This window comes from Amblyomma americanum, chromosome 1 (assembly GCF_052857255.1).
Source record: "Amblyomma americanum isolate KBUSLIRL-KWMA chromosome 1, ASM5285725v1, whole genome shotgun sequence".
In the NCBI taxonomy this organism is placed as follows: domain Eukaryota; kingdom Metazoa; phylum Arthropoda; class Arachnida; order Ixodida; family Ixodidae; genus Amblyomma; species Amblyomma americanum.
Window position 1 is genome coordinate 560,205,279 of NC_135497.1, and position 21,329 is coordinate 560,226,607.

At 45.8% G+C, this 21,329-nt stretch overlaps 1 protein-coding gene across 3 annotated transcripts in view; it reads left to right on the forward strand.

The window, feature by feature from the left end:
- Window positions 1-21,329, forward strand: part of LOC144116373 (protein tolkin-like) — a 1,150,388-nt gene that overhangs the window by 963,454 nt on the left and 165,605 nt on the right. For all 3 annotated transcript variants that reach the window (XM_077651146.1, XM_077651147.1, XM_077651145.1), the window contains 2 exons: window positions 1,554-1,676; window positions 18,395-18,540. In XM_077651146.1, the coding sequence (XP_077507272.1) occupies window positions 1,554-1,676; window positions 18,395-18,540 (269 nt within the window). The remainder of the gene's footprint in view (window positions 1-1,553; window positions 1,677-18,394; window positions 18,541-21,329) is intronic.

The following is a 21,329-nucleotide window of genomic DNA, read 5'->3' on the forward strand; positions in this document are numbered from 1 at the left end:
TTCGGCTCCAAAAAATGCATCTCTTTGTGCAAATTACGAAATACCGACACCAATAGAGTACGTTGATGCTCAACTCGTCATCATAAGCCGTGCGTCTCTTGCACTGAAGGTGCGCATTGACGATACCTTTATCATGCGGGGGTCATTACATAGGCCAAACGGGGCAATGTCTAAATGAGCGATTAATGGAGCACGCACGTAACGTCAAGAACGGGATAAGGAGTTCATTCGTCGACCACATTCTTTCATGCGAATCGAAAACGTACAAACCGTTTCTTGAGAAGACTGTTGTAATAGAAAACAGTAACGACATGACCACGCGATTAACAATTGAAGCCGAAAAGGCTAAATGCTTCAGGTGTGACGTGTGTTAGCACTCCATCTATTGTTTGTTGAGGTGATAAAGAACAATAGTTTCTGAGGCATCGATACTGTTAGCACAAGTGATAGAATGTCTTTGGAGTATAAATGTGATGCATGTGTGAAATTGTTGGTAGTTAGCGCTCGTGTTGTTTATTTCTTCTTCGTGTGTCCTCGCCCCCTAGTGTGCTACAGTCTCGCCGTGATCATGCACCAACAAGCCCAAAAAGCGACGCTCTCAACCTGTTTGTCAAGCCACAACACCACCGCCAACCTTGGTCGCTCTAGCGAGAGAGCGGTTTAACTTCATTCTCTTCCTACCCGGGCCTCTAACGCGAGAAGGGGTCATGATTGCGGTGATGTCACGCCAGCCTTTACCCCCAAGCGGTAGGGCTCAGGTGCAAAAATCAGGTTTACTAAATAGCCGCGACGACAACATTTCGATATGGTCTAAAGAACAAACACAAGTGCTGAGATTTCGGCGCACAGCAGAGACGCCAAGAGATGCGATTGCTTTTAGAGCTCTACGCTGCTACTTCGATCACGACCTGTGGTTTATGTCTGGGAAATTTGACTTCGTGTGTGTCGGGACTGCGCACTCCTGTGCTCAAGGGATACCCAGCCTCTACAGTGACAACTGATGACAGAAACTGCAGACGAATGGAGCTTCCTATGAATCTGGGGGAATCCCTCATAGTAAATATGAAATAAGGGAGTAATTATTTATTAGCGTCTGACCGAGCACAGCTTTACGGCTACGATAGAAAGCTATACAACTTTCACAGAAACGAGTTGAAGAAAAATCGGTCCTGTTCCGGAATTCGAACCCGAGACCACCACCTGTCAGTGGAAGTCGCTATACCAACTAAACTAAAACCAGGACGACTAGCAGATGGCAGGGTGATCCAAAGTACGAAGAGTGTTAGTCTAATGCTGGAGCCGGTTTAGATCTCCGGAACGCGGATAATTTTTCTTGAACTTACGTTCCAGAGTGCAAGATTTCAAATAATTTCGATTGGGGGGGGGTTCTGATTATTTCCTCTCGATGTGGGTTACTGCCAGGCGGCCGATTGCGAGCGCCTGTCGTCCGCGCAAGCACCGTACTTGATTGGACCTGGCCCCTTGCCCCTCCACGTGGCTCTGCGTCAGCAGGTTTGCCTTACCGAGTGTCTTCCCTGTCTGTTGGCTCGCAGGTCGGTACTGCGGGACGGGGCGCATCCCGGAGATGCTGCTCAGCACGGGCTACCGGATGCTTATCGTCTACCGCACATCGAGCAACCAGAACGGACACGTTGGTTTCCGGGCTTACTACGAAGGTAAGCATGGCGGCGAAGTGGTGCCAGGGTACTATCGTCAGCAAACGGCAAGCGGAATGCAACGAACAAACCTGGCGTAAACTTTGCCCATGTGCGTACTGCGTTGATACATTAGCTCGTGTGTGTGTCACCTTCGTTGTGTCTCAGCGGGGCCTAGGAGCTGATATTTTCCTAATGTTTGCCTTTGATCACATCACAGACTCCCAAGCACCGCTTCAAAGATTGATGTCATGAAAAAAATTACGCGCAGTACCAAAAGAACTCCTTTCACAATTTCTCTGGAGCACATTTTTGACGTTTTTTTTTTTGCACAAAGTACCAGAATACATTTATACATTCAGTGACCAGAAAAAATTGTTTAAGGATCCCTACTAATATAATCTAAAATATTATATATGGAGGAGAGGAAAAAATGGCGCTGCTATTTTAACAAAACGCTTTAAAGCAGTAGGTACTGAACACTAGTGAAAATATTATAAACACACTGTTTCTAGACCATGAACATAAACCACACCACTAAAGACTAAACTGAACTGAATTGAGTAGAAAAAGTTTTAATTGTTTTTGAAAGGCATGAAGGTTAGGTAAAAAGTGACAGTTATAATCTGTACTAGCCCTTACATGAGCTTTCCTAAACTGCAGTGTTTGTCGGCCGTAATTAGTATGTATAATAGGAAGTTGAAGCCGATGTGTAATTGGTCTTGGCAAGTATTCAGTGGCCAAGATATAAATGCCTATAAACTTAATGCGTTATTAACGCCTTTATAAATCAAATAAGCAATAATTTATCAGAATTTTTTGGCTGCATATTTGTGCAACTATTCGAAGAGCTCATTTATGAAAAGCACATGAGAGGGCCACATGTGATGCAGTCTAACCTGATATACAGTGATGAAAATGTGAATGAACATGACAAGCAAGCAAACCTACTGGGAACAAATTTCAGCCTTTATAAGTAGGCCGCATGAGACTTTTTGAATAACTGAGCGGACGTGTAAATCAATGTTCAGATAGTTATCAGTCACAATACCAACGAATGTTGTGCTAATAGCTTGCGGATTAGGCTTGTTATTGCGAATTACATCCGAAAAGAGTCGATGAGGATGAAAACAGCTTTGCTGGAATTAAGGTTAATTGCGTCTCCACGCGCCATTTATGTATATTTCATAATTTTATGTTTACCAATTTCATTGCGATCTGCTAACACCAGAGTCGTGTCATCAGCACGAAGTAATTTTAGCCAAGGTTAACACTGAAGAGAGATCATTGATATCACAACACGAAACCATTAGGAACGGCAACATTAATTACCTTCCCGCTCTCCTGTGAATATCTAAACTGAACAACTTGACGGCTGCCCATGAAATAACTTCCAGAGAATGCTACGGGTGTGCTATTTACATCATAAGCAATTAACACTTTGTTTAAGAACATGGTGGTTTAACGAATCAAATGCTTTAGCGAAGTCGATGAATATACTTTCTGCTAAAAAAAAATGAGATTTTATAAATTCTTTACTTCTGCAAAGGTCGAAGCAGCTGATGTTGTAGAATACCGTGCTCTCAAGCCGAATTGTTAGAGATAGAGAAAACAATGTATTTCCAAATAGTTGTTAAGCCTTATCCTAGATAAATTTTCGGTGAGTTTGCTAAAAAAATGTTAATGGTGATATGAAACTGAAATTCTTATTTCTCTTATTTATCTTTTAATCTCTTTACTCGACCACCGGAACAACTCTTGTAGCTTCCATATTTGCTTGAAGAGCGGCAATGGAGAAAATTTATTTATTTATTATTTACGTAAGAAATACTGCACAAATGTTGTATGTGAAAGCAGGAAAGTGTAAATACATAAAATAATTACTGTGGTCACGGCATCAGCAAACACAAAGAAGTCGGCATGTACAATAATATTACAATATTTACAGTCGAGCGCAGATATATAGAGCCCCGATATTTTGAATTATTGGATATATCGAACAGAGATTATCCCCTTGAAGATCCCTAGGAAAGTCGCGCAGTATATAGAGCTCCAATTTCGCCTGTCGTTCGTTATATCGAATGGTGCAAGTGGCTTTTCGTCCGCCGAGAGTGGTCAGCTGCGCGGCCTTGGGCACCTGCTGGAACCAATAGCTCTGTGAAAGCGCGTGACGCGGCGAAAGTGGGGGTGTGCTTGAGGGGGGCCTTTCGTCTCTTGTTTCCATGCCACATCGCTCTCATGCGGTGAAGCCAACCAAACTAACGACGGCGTTGCGCAAACCAACTGTAACTAATTTTAATGAGCGATTACTTTATTGACATGATAGCGTCAAAGGTCCCATTCGGCGGTCAACCCGGAATCGGCGTCCTTGTCACTGGAAAATCCTGATTGGATTAGAGGGTAGTGACGTAGAAAACCAGTTTGGCTGAAAAGAAAAAAAAAGGTGGTCAAGCAGATTCGAACGGGAACGTTCGTTCAGTGGGATAAATTGAGGTCTTGTGCGAGCATCACACTTCGCACAGTAGGCGAATTACATTACAGGAACACTTAGTTAACTTAGCGTCACCACTTAGTATGGACGGTGATGTGTAATAAAGCAGTACGTGGTGGCAACAACCGTGTCAATGTCGGCGAAAAGGTGCGCCAGGGGACCCCGAAGCTACCGTATAGGGATCCTTTAAGGTTATCTCTTCATACATTCAAGGTGAGCTTAAGTGTCCCCTAGATTTTTTATAGTGCACTGGTAACAAGATTAGACAACTTATGATAGCTGGCTTCAAATCACCACCGCCTGCGGCTTTGATGCGAAGCGCTTGGAGCCTATAGTCGGATACAAGTCAAGAACGAAGCGGCTTGTGCCCGCCAGAGGACCGCCTTCTAATCAACGGCGTCGGCCGATTCTCATGACCCTGAGAGCATGAAAATGCAGGGAGCAACCCGACAACACAGGGAGGGTACTATCCCCTTCCATCAGCCACTATCTGCATTGTCACGCTAGCAGGGTCATGCGTATCGGCCGACGCCACTGGCTGGAAGGGGGTCCTTTGACGGAGAAAAGCCACTTCGTTGTTGACTTGTATCAGCGTGCGGGTAGGGTCGCTTGAAGAAGCGCATCATTAGCGTGTGCAATGTACTCTTGCCTCTGGGTTCAGGATATAAGCATATGTATTGCTATTTATTATATATAGAATAATAGACCTTACGAACTGTCGCGCTCCCCGTTTAGTACGACATACAGTGGCTCGAGTGCAAAATAATGCTGCAAATACTACTACAAAATCCAATTAAAAATTGTGGGATTTTGAAAAGGGGAGACAAATACGTTCTCCCCCTTAATCGAGGCTGATACACTTCAAAGTTGCCAGACCCCCCTTCGTGAGCTCGTAAGTTGCCGAGCGCTCGCCGACCACGGCGGGCCTTGCTCTGAGGGAACAACGACACATTGGTTGACACAAACAGGCATTTATTGGTGCAACAATATTAAAGCCATCTAGCAACAAAATACGCTAATGATTCGAAATCGTCCGACTCACCAGCAAGGTTACGAGCGAATGTTCGCCCAAGCTAAGGTAAGGAATACTCCGACAGGCAGGACGGGACGAGACACGGGGACATGTCTCCCCGCCACTTCCTCGTCCCGCTGGCGAAGAGCGGAGCCACGAGCGACACGTCCTCTCGCTGCTACGATCCCAGCCGAAGAGAATGATGCTGTTAGCTACGTCCCGCGCGCGCGCGCAAGCTATCTCTGTGGCGTCCTACCTTGTTAGTTACAGCAAGTAACCAGGGAATGCGCCCCTCCCTCGAGGCGGCCATGCTGTCGCTGCGAGGTGCATCGCAGGAAAGTCTTCAAAGGGGACTGCAGCGCAGGTCCCTGCAGTCCCCCTTCTGACAACGGAAAACAGAAGAGGGAAGAAAGCAAACAGCACAACTAGCAAACAGGGTGAATACTGGGAATTATTTGCTAGAGCTTTCCATTCGGAAACTATCCTTGAAAAAAATGATAGCCGGTTTAGCTTGCTTAGGCCAAATGCAAAACAAGGACGCTATATAGCTCCGCCGTCGTGATTCGCTGTCGCAAGACCGCCGTTCCGCATTGGTTTCCCGGGACGGCCCCAGTTGATCCGTGTCTGCGTGTCCAAGTATGCCCTTACATTGTCTGCAGAACAGTGTGAGGCGGCGCCTCGATCACCTTGGCGGCAGCTGTGCAAAGCACGCGCTCTGATTGGCTGCGCCGGTGACACGCAGCTCTCGTTGGCTGCAGCCGTTGCGAAGCACGCGCTGTTGAGCCATGCAAGGCGAGAGTGTAGCATTGGCTACAGGTGGCCACTCTCCACATAGCGAGTCTGTTTCTCTCCAACAATGTGAGACAGCTGTCGGCGCAATCCCATTTTAATACTACCCCCTAGCCCTAGCACGTCCTTCCAAAATCCATAATCACTAATCTAGTTGGGCGAAATTAGTGACTGCGGGCTCTAGCGTTAGAGCACTAAAATAAGACTAAACCTGTGCAACATAAAGGCGCGATGCGGTTTTCGGGACGGATACCAAGTTGGGAGAATAACTGGATGAAGTTGAGGCGGGCTTCCTTAATTATTTTCCGCGTTTCTTATTTTCCGACGGACAGGCGCCTGTCCCGTCTCGCTTGCTATGTGTTGTCTTCTTTGGCGCTACAACCCTTTTCTGGAAACACCGTATTTTTTGACTCACTTTGTGATCAATGACTCAGCACTTTTTGGCCCATTTTGTGTCCATGACTTATAATGACTCATTACTTTGATGACCCCGACTCAATTCCTTCCTCAGTCAATGACTCCGGTCATGACTCCATCGATTAGGATTCCGGTCATGAATCATGACTTCGGAAACGTGACACAATTACAATGACTCACATGACCATGGTAATGATCTGACACTCTACATACCATATGTCATACACATTCAATCATGACTACTATACACTAGCTGATGACGTCACATCGTGCGACACATTTTGCTTCCACATCTTGGCGTCCACATCTTGCGGACAGCCTTGTAATGCTTTCGCATTAATAACACTGATTTCCCGTGAACTGAGTAACAGTAGTGCCTGTGATGCCGATGGCCTGCACATCAGGCTCGTCAGGTATGTGCTTGAAATTATTTCACCTGTTGTTCATCCTTAAGATATCTGTCTCTCACAAGGCCAATTTCCGAACAGAATGCAGGTGGCAAAGGGCTTGCTATGTTCGAAAAAGGTGAGAAAACACGATTTCGAACTATAGATTTATCTCCATACTCCCTATTTTCTGCAAAAGACATGAAAAAATAATACTTTGTAGGCTATCTCGCTTTCTTCACAACCATAACTTATTAACTCCGCATCAGTATGCCTTCCACAAATCCATGTCGACTGAACTGGCACTCCTTAAACACAAGGAACTAATCCTAGAAAGCTTTGAGGCACGTTCATTTTTATTTATTTATTCAAATACCTCACGGGCTCCGACTGGAGTATTATGTGAGGGGGGTTACATAACTGGGGTGGGAAAAAGAAGCAAGTAGAACATGGTTATTTTAACATCGTTATACAAAGAACAAGCAACCAACCAGAAAATAGAACTAAATTGAAAAACGCACTACAGAACACACTTCAGAAGAAAATGCTACTTATTTTTTCTTTGAAAATAACATGATCTGAGATGTGAACAATGTTATCAGGAAGACTAGTCCAATAAATGATTGCACGGGGCAGGGCTGATGAGTTGAATGCAGTGGTCCTTCCCGAAAGGCGCTTAAAACTGAGGTGATTATGCAATCGGTGAGATGTGCTGGCCGGTTTTGTAAGGGGTAGTGTGAAGGAATGATGGCTGTAAACAATTTTATGGAAGAGGCAGATAAGTGCTATTGTTCTGCGAGATTCTAAGGATGGAAGGAATAACGAAGCCTTAATGTTAGTTATACTGGAATGTCGGCAATAGTTGCGAGAAATGAAGCGAGGGGCACGATTTTGTCCGCGCTGTAGGGAATTAATTAGGTACTGTTGGTGAGGTGACCAAATGGAAGATGCGTATTCAATTTGAGGGCGGACGAATGTCTGATATGCGAGCTGGCGTGTGGAAGAAGGCGCACCTCTGAGGTTACGCTTTAAATAACCTAATGTACGGCTAGCTTTGGCAGCAATTTTTTCTATGTGGGTTTTCCATGAGAGATTAGATAAAAAGTGAACGCCAAGGTACTTGTACGATGACGCAAGAGTGACTGGACTGTTGTTAAGCTAGTAAGTGAAAAGGTAATTAGACCGTTTACGACTAAATGTCATTAACTGGCATTTATCAGTGTTAAGGGACATTAGCCATGATGAGCACCAGTTATTAATGCGATGTAGATCTTCTTGAAGGGCGATGTGGTCATTAAAGGAGCGGATTTTGCGATGAATAACGCAATCGTCTGCAAACATTCTGAGTGTTGAGGTAATGCCTAATGGGAGGTCACTGATGTAAATCAGAAAAAGTAACGGGCCTATTACACTACCTTGCGGTACGCCTGATGTTACATCAATTAAACGGGATGAATGGTTATCAATAGAAGTGAATTGTTTTCGAAATGATAAAAAGTTTCTTATCCAAGAAATTGTTAATGAATCGAGGAGCAATGATGAGAGTTTCGCTATTAAACGACAGTGTGGAACGCGGTCAAAGGCTTTAGCATAGTCTAGGAATATACAGTCGATTTGAAGATTTTCGTCCATACCGTGAAAAAGCTCATTAGTAAATTCGAGTAGTTGTGTTTCACATGATAACCCTTTTCTGAACCCATGTTGTTTTGAAAAGAAGAAACCGTTGCCTTCTAAATGTAATGCCGCGTTAGATGCAATGATGTGTTCGAGAAGTTTGCAAGATATACATGTCAGAGATATTGGGCGATAGTTAGCAACGTCAGTTCGGTCTCCGGATTTGAAAATTGGAATAACTTTTCCAATTTTCCACTCGTATGGTATCTCGCCTGTTGAAAGTGATTGCCGAAATATATGAGTGAGTATGACGCTGGAATGAGCCACGGTATGTTTCAAAATTTTCGAATTAATCCCGTCAATACCACATGAAGTACTTAATTTCAGATTGTTAATCAATGTCGCAACGCCATCAACAGTAACGTCTATTGGGCTCATGTAGTCATAGTCATATTCTGATGGCGATGGAATATTGGAATAGTCTTCCTTCGTGAACATATTGGCGAGAAAGCTATTGAAAGTCTGAGGGCGTTCGTCTTGAGCAATGGGGTCTCCAGCCTCATCAATCAACGTAAAATCTGAAGAAGTTTCGGAAGGTGATAATGTTTTCCAAAATTTTTTTGGATTGTGCTTAAGGAGGGATTGCAGATCGTGAGCCATGAACTTATGCCTAGCTTTCCGTATGGCCGCGCAGTATTCTTTATCAGCGTTTTTATGTTTTTCCCATGATGCGGGTGTTTTGAGCCGTTTAGCTGTTTTAAAAAGTCGTTTTTTTTTGTTCATCAACGTACGCAGGTTCCTGTGGTACCACGGCTTAGATGAGTTAGCACGGAAAGATATGCGGGGTATATAGGTGTTCATTAACTGCGTGAGCTTATCTTTAAAGTGACGCCAGTTTTCGTTAACAGATTGATTAGGAAAGGATTGCAGAAAGGAATCACAGAATGTTTGTAAGCCGAGGTTAATGGCATCGTAGTTCGCTCTGTTATAGTCGAAGATATATTTCTGAGGTGGTCTGCGTTGGTGTGACGGCATTTTCAGAGTGAAGTGGAGCAGTTTGTGATCACTGAAATCATCCGTGAGGGAGATCGGGCTTATATTGTCTGGAGCCGATGTGAGAACAAGGTCTAATATGTTAAGGTCGCGCGTAGGTTGAGAAACTAGCTGAGTTAAAGAAAAGTCTAATGTTAGTTCAACGAAATTAAGTGAGTCCTGTGCCGATGCAGTTAAGGTATTCCAGTTGATATTCGGGTAATTAAAGTCACCGAATAAATAAATGTCGGCCTTTGGGAAGTTACTTCTTATATCTAAAGGTTGGCATGCAAATTTGTTACGAAAGAGTCTGAACTATCTGGTGGTCGGTAACATATGCCAAGAAGAGACTTAAGCGATGAGGACATGATGCAAACCCATAAAATTTCTAGAGGGGACGAAATGTTAACACGAAAGGAAGGAATGTGTTTTTTTATGGCGATCATCACGCCACCTCCTCTTTTATTAGGTCTGTCATTCCGGTAAATAACAAAATCACGAGAGTCAGGTAAGATTTCGTCGTCAGTTATATCCGAGTGCAGCCACGTTTCTGTTAAAGTTAATATGTCAGAGTTACTATGTTCAAGATATGAGTAAAGTTCGGTGCGCTTTGGAAGGATGCTACGTATGTTAGTGAAAGATATGGAAAGCGAAGGGTGGGCAGTGCCGCCGTATGAAGGTTGTGGCTGATAGTCAGAATTGTGTACAACCGCTCTTCGTTTTTGCTATCGGGTACATTGTTTGACAGTGTCAGAAGCAGCGTCGTACATATATACAGTTTCGTTCATGCGCAGTTTATCGACCCTAAGCTTAAACGATCCGCCCTCCGACTTTGCGAAATCTATCAGTTTTTTCCTGGCCAGGCGTGTTGGGAAAGAAAAATCTTCGCGAACGACATACTGTGTGTCTTTAAACTTGTGACCTTTATCTATGATCTGCTGTTTGTCCTTGTAGTGAGCAAACTTGACGATGATCGGCCTACACTTCTCTGGTTGGTATCGACCAAGCCGATGAGCCCTTTCAATTTGTGTTGGCCCAAGTGTGCAGCCAAGGTGTTCCGCACACAGCTCCAACACCTTTGTTTCTGAGCTAGACCATGTTTCGGACTCGTTGTCAGGTATACCAAAGAAAAGTAGGTTAGAGCGGCGAAGTCTGTTTTCTGTGTTGTCACATCGTGAGGTAATTATCTTTAATTGCTCGGTTATATTTGAGGGACCTATTGTAGACAGTTCTGTGGATGGCGTAGAAATGGTAGATTTCATTTCTACCATTTCGACCTCGATTGTGCGAATTCTGGCAGATAGCTGTTTTAGTTCAACGTCCACTGATGCCTGCCATTGTTTTAGGGCGCGTAGGTCATTCCTGATACCATCCTGGCCAGATTCAATTCTCTGGACTGTCTCGAGTACAGTTGCCAGGACGCTTTCTTGATCGGTGCCAGGCGGACCGGGATTTGACTCTACGTCTCCAGAGAGCGCTAACAGGATGCTGCTAATACAGAGTGCCATTCTAGTCTTCTTCATCTCATGTGTTTTTGTCTACTTGTCCAAAGCCGTCGATTCCATTGATCATTAACTTTCGCTTCCTAAACTGACATATGGCATTCGAGGTACGGCTCTCGACTTACTTGAATCGTGCTTGAGTCACAGAAAGGAATTTGTGGATGAAAACGGCTTATCATCTAATGTCCTTCCTGTTCATGTAGGTGTCCCTCAAGGAAGCATCCTGGGCCCTCTTTTTTTTACATTTTCGTCAACGATCTTGTTAACATCGATCCCGACACCACGCACATTATGTATGCCGATGACACTAAACTTCTCTTTTCATCCAAATCCCCAGATGATTTGGTCCTACGTGCTGACAGAGTGATTTCTAAATTACGTCAGTTGTCTCTCGAAAACGGTCTAATAATCAGCACCGAAAAAACCAAAGCCATACTCTTTCATCCAAAAAATATGAATGTCCCCTTACCTGGTAATATAGTGCTTAACACCTGCAAAGTTGAAGTTGTACGATCATCCAAAAGCCTGGGTGTGCACTTTGATAACGATATGTCATGACACTCCCATATAAATTTCCTCGCCGGCAAGCTGTCACAGGTTGCTGGGTGTTCTCCATTCCCTCAGGTGTCTGCCTCAGTACATAAAACTGCTCATTTGTAATGGACGTTTTCTCTGTCACCTTAATTACTGCTGTCTCGTATGAGGGACAACTTCAAACACATACATAAGGTGTTTGTTGTTCACCAGAAAGTTCTTTGTGTCATATGCTATCAGCCTCACGACTTTCATTCCGCTCCTCTTTTCAGTGGGCTTAGAGCCCTAAAATTGTCTGCCTTAATAAACTACCGCTTATTGTCAACTTACGGAAGAGATGTAAAAATATTGGCGTTTTCAGATCCCTCGCTAATCTCACAAAGCGCGGAGTCCTTACAAATCTCGAGCTTCCGAGACTTGGTGTGTTCCTCACCTGCGTACTAATTGCGGCCAGCAAATGTTATGCCACCGGCTGCCCAGTTCACTGAATGATCTTTCCAGATGTAATATCGATGTGCTCACTTGTTCAGCAAGAAATCTCTATGAAGTGTTTTTGCGCTCATGACTGTTTACGTTTTTTTTTTTTTTGATAGCGTTGTTTATTGCCTCTGGGCATTAGGGGGTTAGGAAGAAAATATGAAAGAAAGTGAAGACTTTCTCTGACGATAAAAAGTTTCGCTGATGCCCTGCTGCTGCGATTGTGAACGGGACTTGAGGCCATTCAAGCTGCCTTCTTCCACGTACAAACGTTAGCGCAAAATAGAAGAGATTCACAAGAAAGGTGGACAGGACAACGCGCTTTTGTCCTGTCCACCTTTCTTGCGAATGTCTCTTTGCACTAACGTTTGTACGTAGAACTATGCATAGACTAGCCCCGCAACAAGTGTTACCAGCTGCTTTCTTTGCAGCTAACTTTTCATCAGAACCTTGTACCTGCTTGTTTGTGGAAATCAATCAAATCAAATCAGGTGGCCGGCACAGAGACGGCGCGGTATACGTGCATGCGTTGGACGTGCCACCGTGCATACGCGCAGCGCCGTGCAACATGTACGCACGCTCAGCCAAGCTATAACCACTGACAGGTCTATAGCAGCTGGCGCAACGTGGTAGGTGAGCTGCATGAAGCAGGCAGAAGCAGACGGCCAACACGGCAACGCTTCAACGGTGCCAGTGCAACGCAACGAAGCAGACAACCGCGATGCATGCTACGACGCATGCGCGTGTTTGCAATATAAGAGAGGAAAAAAGCGCACTTCGGACCCTGGCACCGCTGGAGCATCGGTGCGGCGGGAGTGCTCTACCTAAAGCCCCTTGATATTAGGGAGGTTTAGCTATACCAGCGCCAATGCCAAATCCAAGCAGCGCGATCTATCAGATGCCTCACCAAGCTCTCTCCGATGTAGCAAAACTGAGCGCCTCCTTTCGGCGGAGTCGGCGCTCCTGTCTATCTTCTGCATGGGTGGGTGTAACGTACTTCTTACATGCGTAAAGGATTGCGTAGTACATAGGACAAACGTATCAATTACGGGCTGCTCGAATACCATGCTTCCTTGGGTTCCGCAGACGGAGCAAACTTGCCTCGCCATTTCCAGCTGGGCAGGAACAAAGAGCGCAAACTTCTCGAAGTCTACTTCTCCAGGATGCATGTTAGCGGTTGTGTTAGCACAACCTCTGTTTGGTGGCTCGGAAAAGAATTTTTGCTTTAGATCTCTAGGGACAGATTAGCTGTCCATCCTCCCTCTTCATTGTCACTCTATTGATGCTGGCTGCGCTGCGTATGCCATGCCGGGGGCCGGGGGAGAAGCGGGGGCGTATTTTCTTCGATGAAGCACCGTTGACAGATAGACCAGTAGTCGTGTGTATGCCTTCCTTTTCAAGCGACAGGCTTTAAGGTCCGTTCTGCGGAAAATCGGCGTCTTTGTGAGCGAAAAATCAGGATTGGTCGAAAAGATAGCTGGGTCACAAAAAAGCGGCGGATTTTAAAATGGATTAAACATTAGAGAAATTTCAGATTACAAGGAGGCAAAATGACTCAAACGTCATTATGACATGTAAGCATATAAAGTAAATGAAGTGCGCTGAAAATAAAGTTTGGGTACTTGGTCGGGAATCGAAGCCCCGGTTGAGAGCTACCCGTTGGCTACGCAGGCGCTGTTTTCTTTATTGCATGGAAATGGTAGACAAATGAAAAATCGGAGTATGCTCATGCCGCAATACACCAGGCTCTGAAATACGAGCACACCATACCGCTGTACATCCCCACCTCCCCAAACATCAAGAGTCTGGGAGGCACACACATGCATCTAGATAGGGGATCCATCCAGCTAGGCGGCTTTTCCAGGGCAGCATATACTCCCGGCACCAAAACGCACTGCTCACGGAACAAACATTTCGATGACCGCGGTTGTTCGGCGTGGCGGTCCATCATACGGCTCCTCCAGAGACTAAATAGACCCAGCAACATAATACAGATCGTATGGCGCAATGGCGTGTGCTCTTTCTCCACAGGCAAAAAACGGATACTGTAGGGTGTGATGTCAATGTCCTTCTTAAGTGTTCACTGTAATAAGTCCCGGAAGAACATAGAATCATTGCACAGAATAAAACAATGGTGAATGGTCTCAGGCTCATTGCACAGGCGACAATTCACCGTCCATGGCGCAAGCATCTCTTTAGCATGAAGCCATGCCTTCACAGTCAGCGTTGACGTGTGCAGCTTAAAAAAGAATGTTTTCGCGGCAGAAGAAATGCACATTCGCCTAACACGTTTTAAAACAACACTGGAGTCAAGGAACTCCAGAAAAGGTTGCCGATGCAACGGTACAGGGAGCAAATGCTCTTTAAGTGCCTGAGTCGTCTGCATTCCGGAGAGCAGCAACTTCGTTATGAAATTTCCATAAAGGCCCCTCACGAGTGTGACCGGTTGGTGTGAATAAGAAAGGCAGGTGAGCACTGAGACGCCTAATAAGCACAGCTACTAATAAAGGGTAGTTTGAAGATTTTGAAAAAAAACAACGCCAAACAAGGTGATGCACGAATAAGTAAGGGAACAAGGCCTATTCCACCAGACTCTAGAGAGAAAAGTAGGTTGTCACGACGCATGAGTTCCTATTGGGAGCGCCATACGAAAGTGGCGAATATGCTGTGCATCACCTGCACTTTCTTCCTCGCACAGTGGAGAAACTGCAGCACATAAGTTGAGTGTCCCCTTCAGGTGGCGATGGAACGAAACACCTTGTTGATGATGGAATCGGGATTTCTTCGTGTCTTGGTGGCTCTAACTCGCATTCACGTTACTCAAGAAAAGGAGAAGTTTAACTGTTTTTCTACAACAAAAAACAAGAAGAAATGAGCAAGGAGAAAACTATTTTGAACATGACTAAACCGTAGATCAGTCCAATTCAGCCCCGGTTCAACCAAGAGCGCTTACTCTTAACCCCTCTGTCTCCACCCTTAGCGGGCACAGCAACCAATACCAAGCGACCCTCATCAGCAATCAATGATTAGGGAAAAGGAAATAAGGTTTTCACCAAATAATCACAGATTTGGGAAAGAATATCGACTATCAATGGTCGGGGAAAGGAAAACCAAAACTCTACGATTCCCTCGACCAACCATACAATTGGGAAAGAAGAAGTTGCAACCAAACGCACAAAGAGTTACTACATTCCTAACCTTGACATCTGTTTTCTCTTTCGCACACGCGCACGCGAGACACACGTTTGCCGAAAGAACGATCACTCAAGACGGTCGGGTCTTTATGAAAAAAAAAAAAGGAAACAATCGTCAAGGGAAGAATGCGCTTGGTCCTACGAGGCGTCTCTCCCGCATGCCCGAAATCTCGGGAACCCCTTGGTGCCGCACACATGTCGGCCGCCGTACCTGCATAAGCTTCTTCAAGACGGGTTATGCTCTTGAACGGCGCGAAGGACACAAAAACATGCGCGGCAAAGAAGCGGAGACGTGGAAAGTTGTTGGTGACACGCTGATCACCATGCAACCGCTGCCGAGCCCCCGTCGGGCTTCCCTCTGAGGTTAAGTGGCTCCACAAGCGCGGCATTCCTCGCGAACAAGGGACCGAAGGGCGCACTGGAAAGTTGAGCCAAGTTCACAACATTGGCAAGTTTTGAAAATAAAAAAATGTTGGAGACTTGATCCCGAGCGAACACTGAGAGCTTATTTATTTCAGTGACCCACTTTGCCCGGTGGCCATTTTAGAGGGGAGCGGGACACCACAATAAACGGAAGGGGAGCGGAAGAACAGAGGTGCATAATATTGGAAGTTATGAAGCCAAAGGATGTTCTACAATACAGAGATTACACAATAAAATAATAACAATAGTAAGCAAAACAAAGATAACGCACGCGTAAGATAATGCCCACTGAAGGAGTGGCGATGGTGTAGCCCATTTATATCTTTTGCGATGGTTGACGTCGATGCCGATCCGGTGTAAAAATCTTGTGAAGCGGTCACCAGCTGCGTCATGAAAGCATTCCTTGGGCCGTCGGAACATTTGTCATTTGACGCTGGCGCACTCCCGTCGAAAAGCGCCGATGGGACTCCGTCCTAGCACAGAACTGAATCTGAAGCGACGCTGCCCGTGAAGCAGGACCGGACACTGAAGGGTGAAAAAACGAAAGACCACATCGTGAACCACACCGTATCGCTGCTCCCATGCCCTCTCTATAAACAACACTTTATAAACAACAGCTCAAGAAAAGTCGAAGCAGTCGAAAAGTCGAAAACTTTTCTGCTCGCGCGATGAAGAACAGAAGGGTTAAACGCCCGGCTCGAACGGCAGCCATCATCGTCAGCTTCTCGAGGCTTGCACAAACCTCATTCGTCATGGCCGAACCGCATCTGGTGCCACATATTACTATTACTATTTCCTCTACCAGACCGCTCCAGATGAAAGCAACACAGTGCTTCGCGTTCTTGCTAGCTTAAAGAGGAGCCAAACAAAAGGGGAGCTCTTATCGCTGTTGACATTTCCCTACTGTGTTCTTGGCATTCTCACCTGGTGACGCCTGCAAGTTAGTCCAACTCGGCATGAAAAAGTTTCAGTGGATCTTCGTACATTCGCCTTAATCATGCTGCTATCGCGTAGAAATGGGCACCCCGTACATTGAACCCCAGTACATCAGGCAGAAAGTACTTAGCCATTCTAACAGTTCCACCCATTCGCATTACAGCCGTTTCACAACAGGTAAATCAGCATGTTATTGAATTTTGCACTTTCTAACTACCTCCAGAAACACGACCAGAAAGTGCTGCGCTAATGTTCTTAACATTTGCCTGTCGAATCTCTGGTCTCTAGTTTCGTTGTGCGATATATCATCTGCCATGCAGAGGACAAACTGAAGCATCTTGCGTCGATAGACTGCCGCCATCTAACGACGAAGGCAAGACTTTCACTGAATTAGGACTTTTTTAAGCTAGAAACAGCCCTGATACGATACACAGGGGTCGCCACCAGCGACCAATTTCGTAAGTAGACCGCGATGCTGATCCTGGAGGCCAGGCTACACGGCCATATACTTTTTCTGAAAGGAAAACTTTCAAAGGAGGCAATGCGTCCTTAGCTGCCGGCCGAACCGAGATAATCAGTTTTTACTGAGAACGAAAACTGCATGGAGTTCTACTCAATCTCTACTTTACTAATAGAAGTGCTTAGATTTCAACGAATAACGCTTGGTTTCGTTTTTTCTGTCCACGAGTTGCAGTTAAATGGCGTCAGTGATGCTGGTGACAAGTAAGCCGGTTCACTGAAATAGTTTCGATGCTTTTAAATGCAGCGCGCTCCTGCTCGTCGCAAGTTTTCTTACTGGTTTTCTGCTTATCCAAGAACGGAGGTAATATTTAAGCGGTGGGCCCGCCCTGAAGCGCTTGATAAAAGAAAAGAGGAATTTCGCCACCTATTCCGTTTCCTTTGCAAGCACCTCTATAAGCGGGATCACGTCGGTTTGGGAAAAGAACTAATAATAATAATAATTGGTTTTTTGGGAGAAAGGAAATGGCGCAGTATCTGTCTCATATATCGTTGGACACCTGAACCGCGCCGTATGGGAAGGGATAAGGGAGGGAGTGAAAGAAGAAAGGAAGAAAAGAACTCCTGAAACTGTTTTCGTGAGTTCTGGCGAGATGTTCCAATAAATCTGATGTCCTTATGCGCCTACCTTACCTTCACGGCACCAAAATTCGAGACGTTGCCGCTATTTTGCCTGTCACTTTTCGTCTGCATTCAAGTCCTCGCGTTGCGGTTCCAGTAATTTTGTGCTGGTGCAACTGTTTCGGTTCTTTCTCATAGATTTAAATGACGTGTAAAGCAATTATACTCATCTCGCCTTGATAGAAATCTTGCAGCCATAATCAAAGATTTGAGATATTTCCGTTCCTATTTTAATATGTAATAACTGAAGAACCCGACCTATCGCTAGACGCGAAAAACCTCTCATATTTTCTCTGCCTTGAAATGAGTCAACAAATCGGAAGATTCGAACGGCCCCATATCTCTCTAGTACGCAGATTCTAACGAAGGTTTTTTTAATTAGCTCTACTCAGTGAAGTCGTGCGTTTGACGGAAATCTGTCTGCTCGTCGATGGATACGTGCACCTTCATCTTCATAACTCTTTACTTAGGCACTCTGCATTTCAAAAAGTTATACATTTCGAGCAATGCTTCATATCGGGTCATTCTACTGCAACTATTATATACTAAATTTTGCGACGCAGGCCGTCTCAGCGATCAGGTCCGCTTGAGCGAAACTCGGCCTCCTCAATTATTTGTTACTTCTTGGGAAGTTTCTGCTCTAGGGCGTCGAGGTTTCAGTAGTATATAGCCTTCTAGGCAGCAATCTCCTTGATTAACCTTGTTTCGTAAGCATAAATGGGCAGACTTAATTTGCGTGTTTAATTCATAAAGATTTTATTTATTTTGAATACACCGATCTCCTGTGTGCAGCTGTGTGCGGCGGCGACGTGGTGCTGGAGGACGGCGTGCTGCAGAGCCCCAACTACCCGGACGACTACCGGCCAAACAAGGAGTGCGTTTGGAAGATCACCGTGCCCGACGACTACCAGGTGGCGCTCAAGTTCCACTCTTTCGAGGTGAGCCGGACGCCGCGTTGCTCCTATAGTAAAACTATTCATGGTTGAGGAATGCTTTTTGGGAACAGTTAACTTTCCCGTCAGTAAATATTGCTTTTTATGGCGCGTTCACACGTGTCCAAAAATCCGGCGACCGAAGCGGATTTGGCTGCTTTTGAGGCCGACGAAGGCGGAAAGCGGCACGGCGAGGCCAATCGGTCCGGGATCGATTTCCGCCGCCGCCGCCGCCGCGACAAGCATGGCGGCGCCCTTCGACGCAGGACCCTCACCTCGGAAAGAATTCGTCGTTGTTGCTGCCTGTTTCGGCGCGTTCACTGGCCATAAATGGGACACCGGCCCATCGCTTCGTCTCACCTTCGTCTCAAGTGCAGGCCGCCGCGGTGGCTGAGTGGTTATGGCGCTTGGCTGCTGGCCCGAAAGACGCGGGCTCGATCCCGGCCGCGGCGGTCGAATTTCGATGGAGGCGAAATTCTAGAGAGAAGTTAGGACGGCGCTAAAACGACAAAGACAAAGAGGCACGAACACAACAGGACGGGCGCCCGTCCTCTTGTGTTCGTGCCTCTTTGTCTTTGTCGTTTTAGCGCCGTCCTAACTTCTTTCAAGATATGAACCAACTAGCCCAAATCAAAGTACTTCTTGAAATTCTAGAGGCCCGTGTACTGTGCGACGTCAGTGCACATTAAAGAACCCCAGGTGGTCGAAATTAAACCCCATAAACCCCATAAACCATAAATCACCTATAAGTAAACGTATAAGTGATAAATTTGCTTTATTTTTATTTAGAGCGACGATTCTGCCGCTTCTAGGCTTAAGAGGAGCGCCGGTTTCGTTGACAGTACTAGTTCCCGTCCTGACAAGCAGATGGCGCCACTAGGCTGTGCGTTTTAGGGTGCCTCGATGGGCCAGCAGGCGAGCGGGCATCCAGGCACCCTAGGGCGTTTCGTTGCTAGTCTGTTTGCATACGCTGAACTAAAAATGGGAATGTGCCTACGTTTACGTACGTAAGCGTGTATACTGTTATGGTACACAGACAGCATCGATTTATGCTCTTTTCTAACCGGATCTGTGTACGCCGCGAGCGGTGACGTGGTGCCCGTGAAGTGTGTGGAAAAGCGAGAAACAGCAGCGGCGTGGCGCTTTCGCCTCGCCCGGGAGTCAACAGATGAGAACAGGCCCTAGTCTTCCCGGCGGGCGAATCCGCTTCGCTCGCCAGATTTTTGTACAAGTGTGAATGCACCCTTACACTGACTATTTAATCAAAAACATCTGCTCTCAAATTACTGATTCCACTGTTTTTTGCAAGGTTCCTCAAACTAATTTACCCCGAACAACTTCTAATATGTATCACAAAAGTAATCTGCACTCATTCCTCATGATGCATTGAAGAGCCTTTTTGTCATATCTGTAGTGATTCCTTAATGTGAAAGGACATTCCGATTTCACCCCTCTAAGACGAAATTGTGTGAAACGCATGCCTCAGAAGTGGCTTCACTGTTGCGCCAGCCTGTTTCCTTTTTTTTTCAACCAAGTATTTCCCTGTAGTTATGGTGATTCGTTCTGTACTTTAGCATCCCACATTGGTGGCACGTGGATATTTACATTAAAGATGCGCTAAAGTGGAAATCGAGTACCCAGGACTGGTAGGTTAAGCCCCGAAACTCTACCGCCATTTGCTATCCTCAGAAAGATCATTCCAGCGCCGAGGAAGTCGCGGATGAACTCCTCCCCACGCAGCACTGAGAATCCTCAGCGCTCTCGGTGAACAGCCACGTTTCGAGAGAGAACAAACTCCGAAATCGAAGTCTCCAACGTGCTTTTTCGCGAAGGCGTTCTTGTCAAACTCGATGCCCACAAGATAAAACGGGAGCGGAGGAAAACGTAAATTGCGGCGACCCGTAGGAGCGCGTGGCACATCTGGCTGACCAGCGGCAGACTGTTAACGTTGTCAGCGGCACGGGCGAATTCGCTAAACATTTTTACTTTTGGAGCATTATGAAAGCGACCCGGAAGAAAATGTTGTTCACTGATAGTTTTAACAAAGCCATGGACACTTCGGCACAGCTGACCGAAATACGCTCAGCAGGGAAAAAAAACAGCCATGAAATAGCCCTTCAGGGTGAAACTGTGTCGTAGCAAGGAAGTGCCAAACAATTAGGGGCGTACTTTAACTCCGCCTAAAGCGTATGGCGCCACAGTATTGATGGCAGGCAAATCTGCCAAAATGTTTAGTTTTCAATGGTTATTTGCTACTGTCTTTCTTAATTAGTCCCTCTTTCCAATTACACACACTCATTAGAATGCATCAGTAGGCATACCAGACCACGTGATACACAAGACACACAGGTCTCCCTTTAGCCAAGTCGAACGAACGTGCATCTAGGGGTAGCGGATGTGACTCGAAGCGTCACTGTTTCGATTCCTTTCTTATTTGCCTAGATTTTCTTTCCAGGGCAACTAGTTCACTTTGCTTCCTTATATGCATCATGACACGTCAGTCATGCTACCACCTCATAGTGAATATTGGAACTGAGTTTCAATCATTTTCATTCCACAGCTCAACGTGTGACTTCACATGCCTCTCGACCGAGCCTGAATTATTGTGACAATGCGCACGGCTTTCCCTTCTAACGCTATCGCGTTGAAAGTAGAAACCGCAGCCTACAGCGCTGCTGCTGCGGCGCCCCGCAGGCGGCCCCGGTATTGGCAACGAGCTAAGCCGTGTCTTTGTCGCCAGGCTGCGAGACAGAATCTCAGCTGCACTCGCGCCGAGTTTCACTTTTCCAGAACGC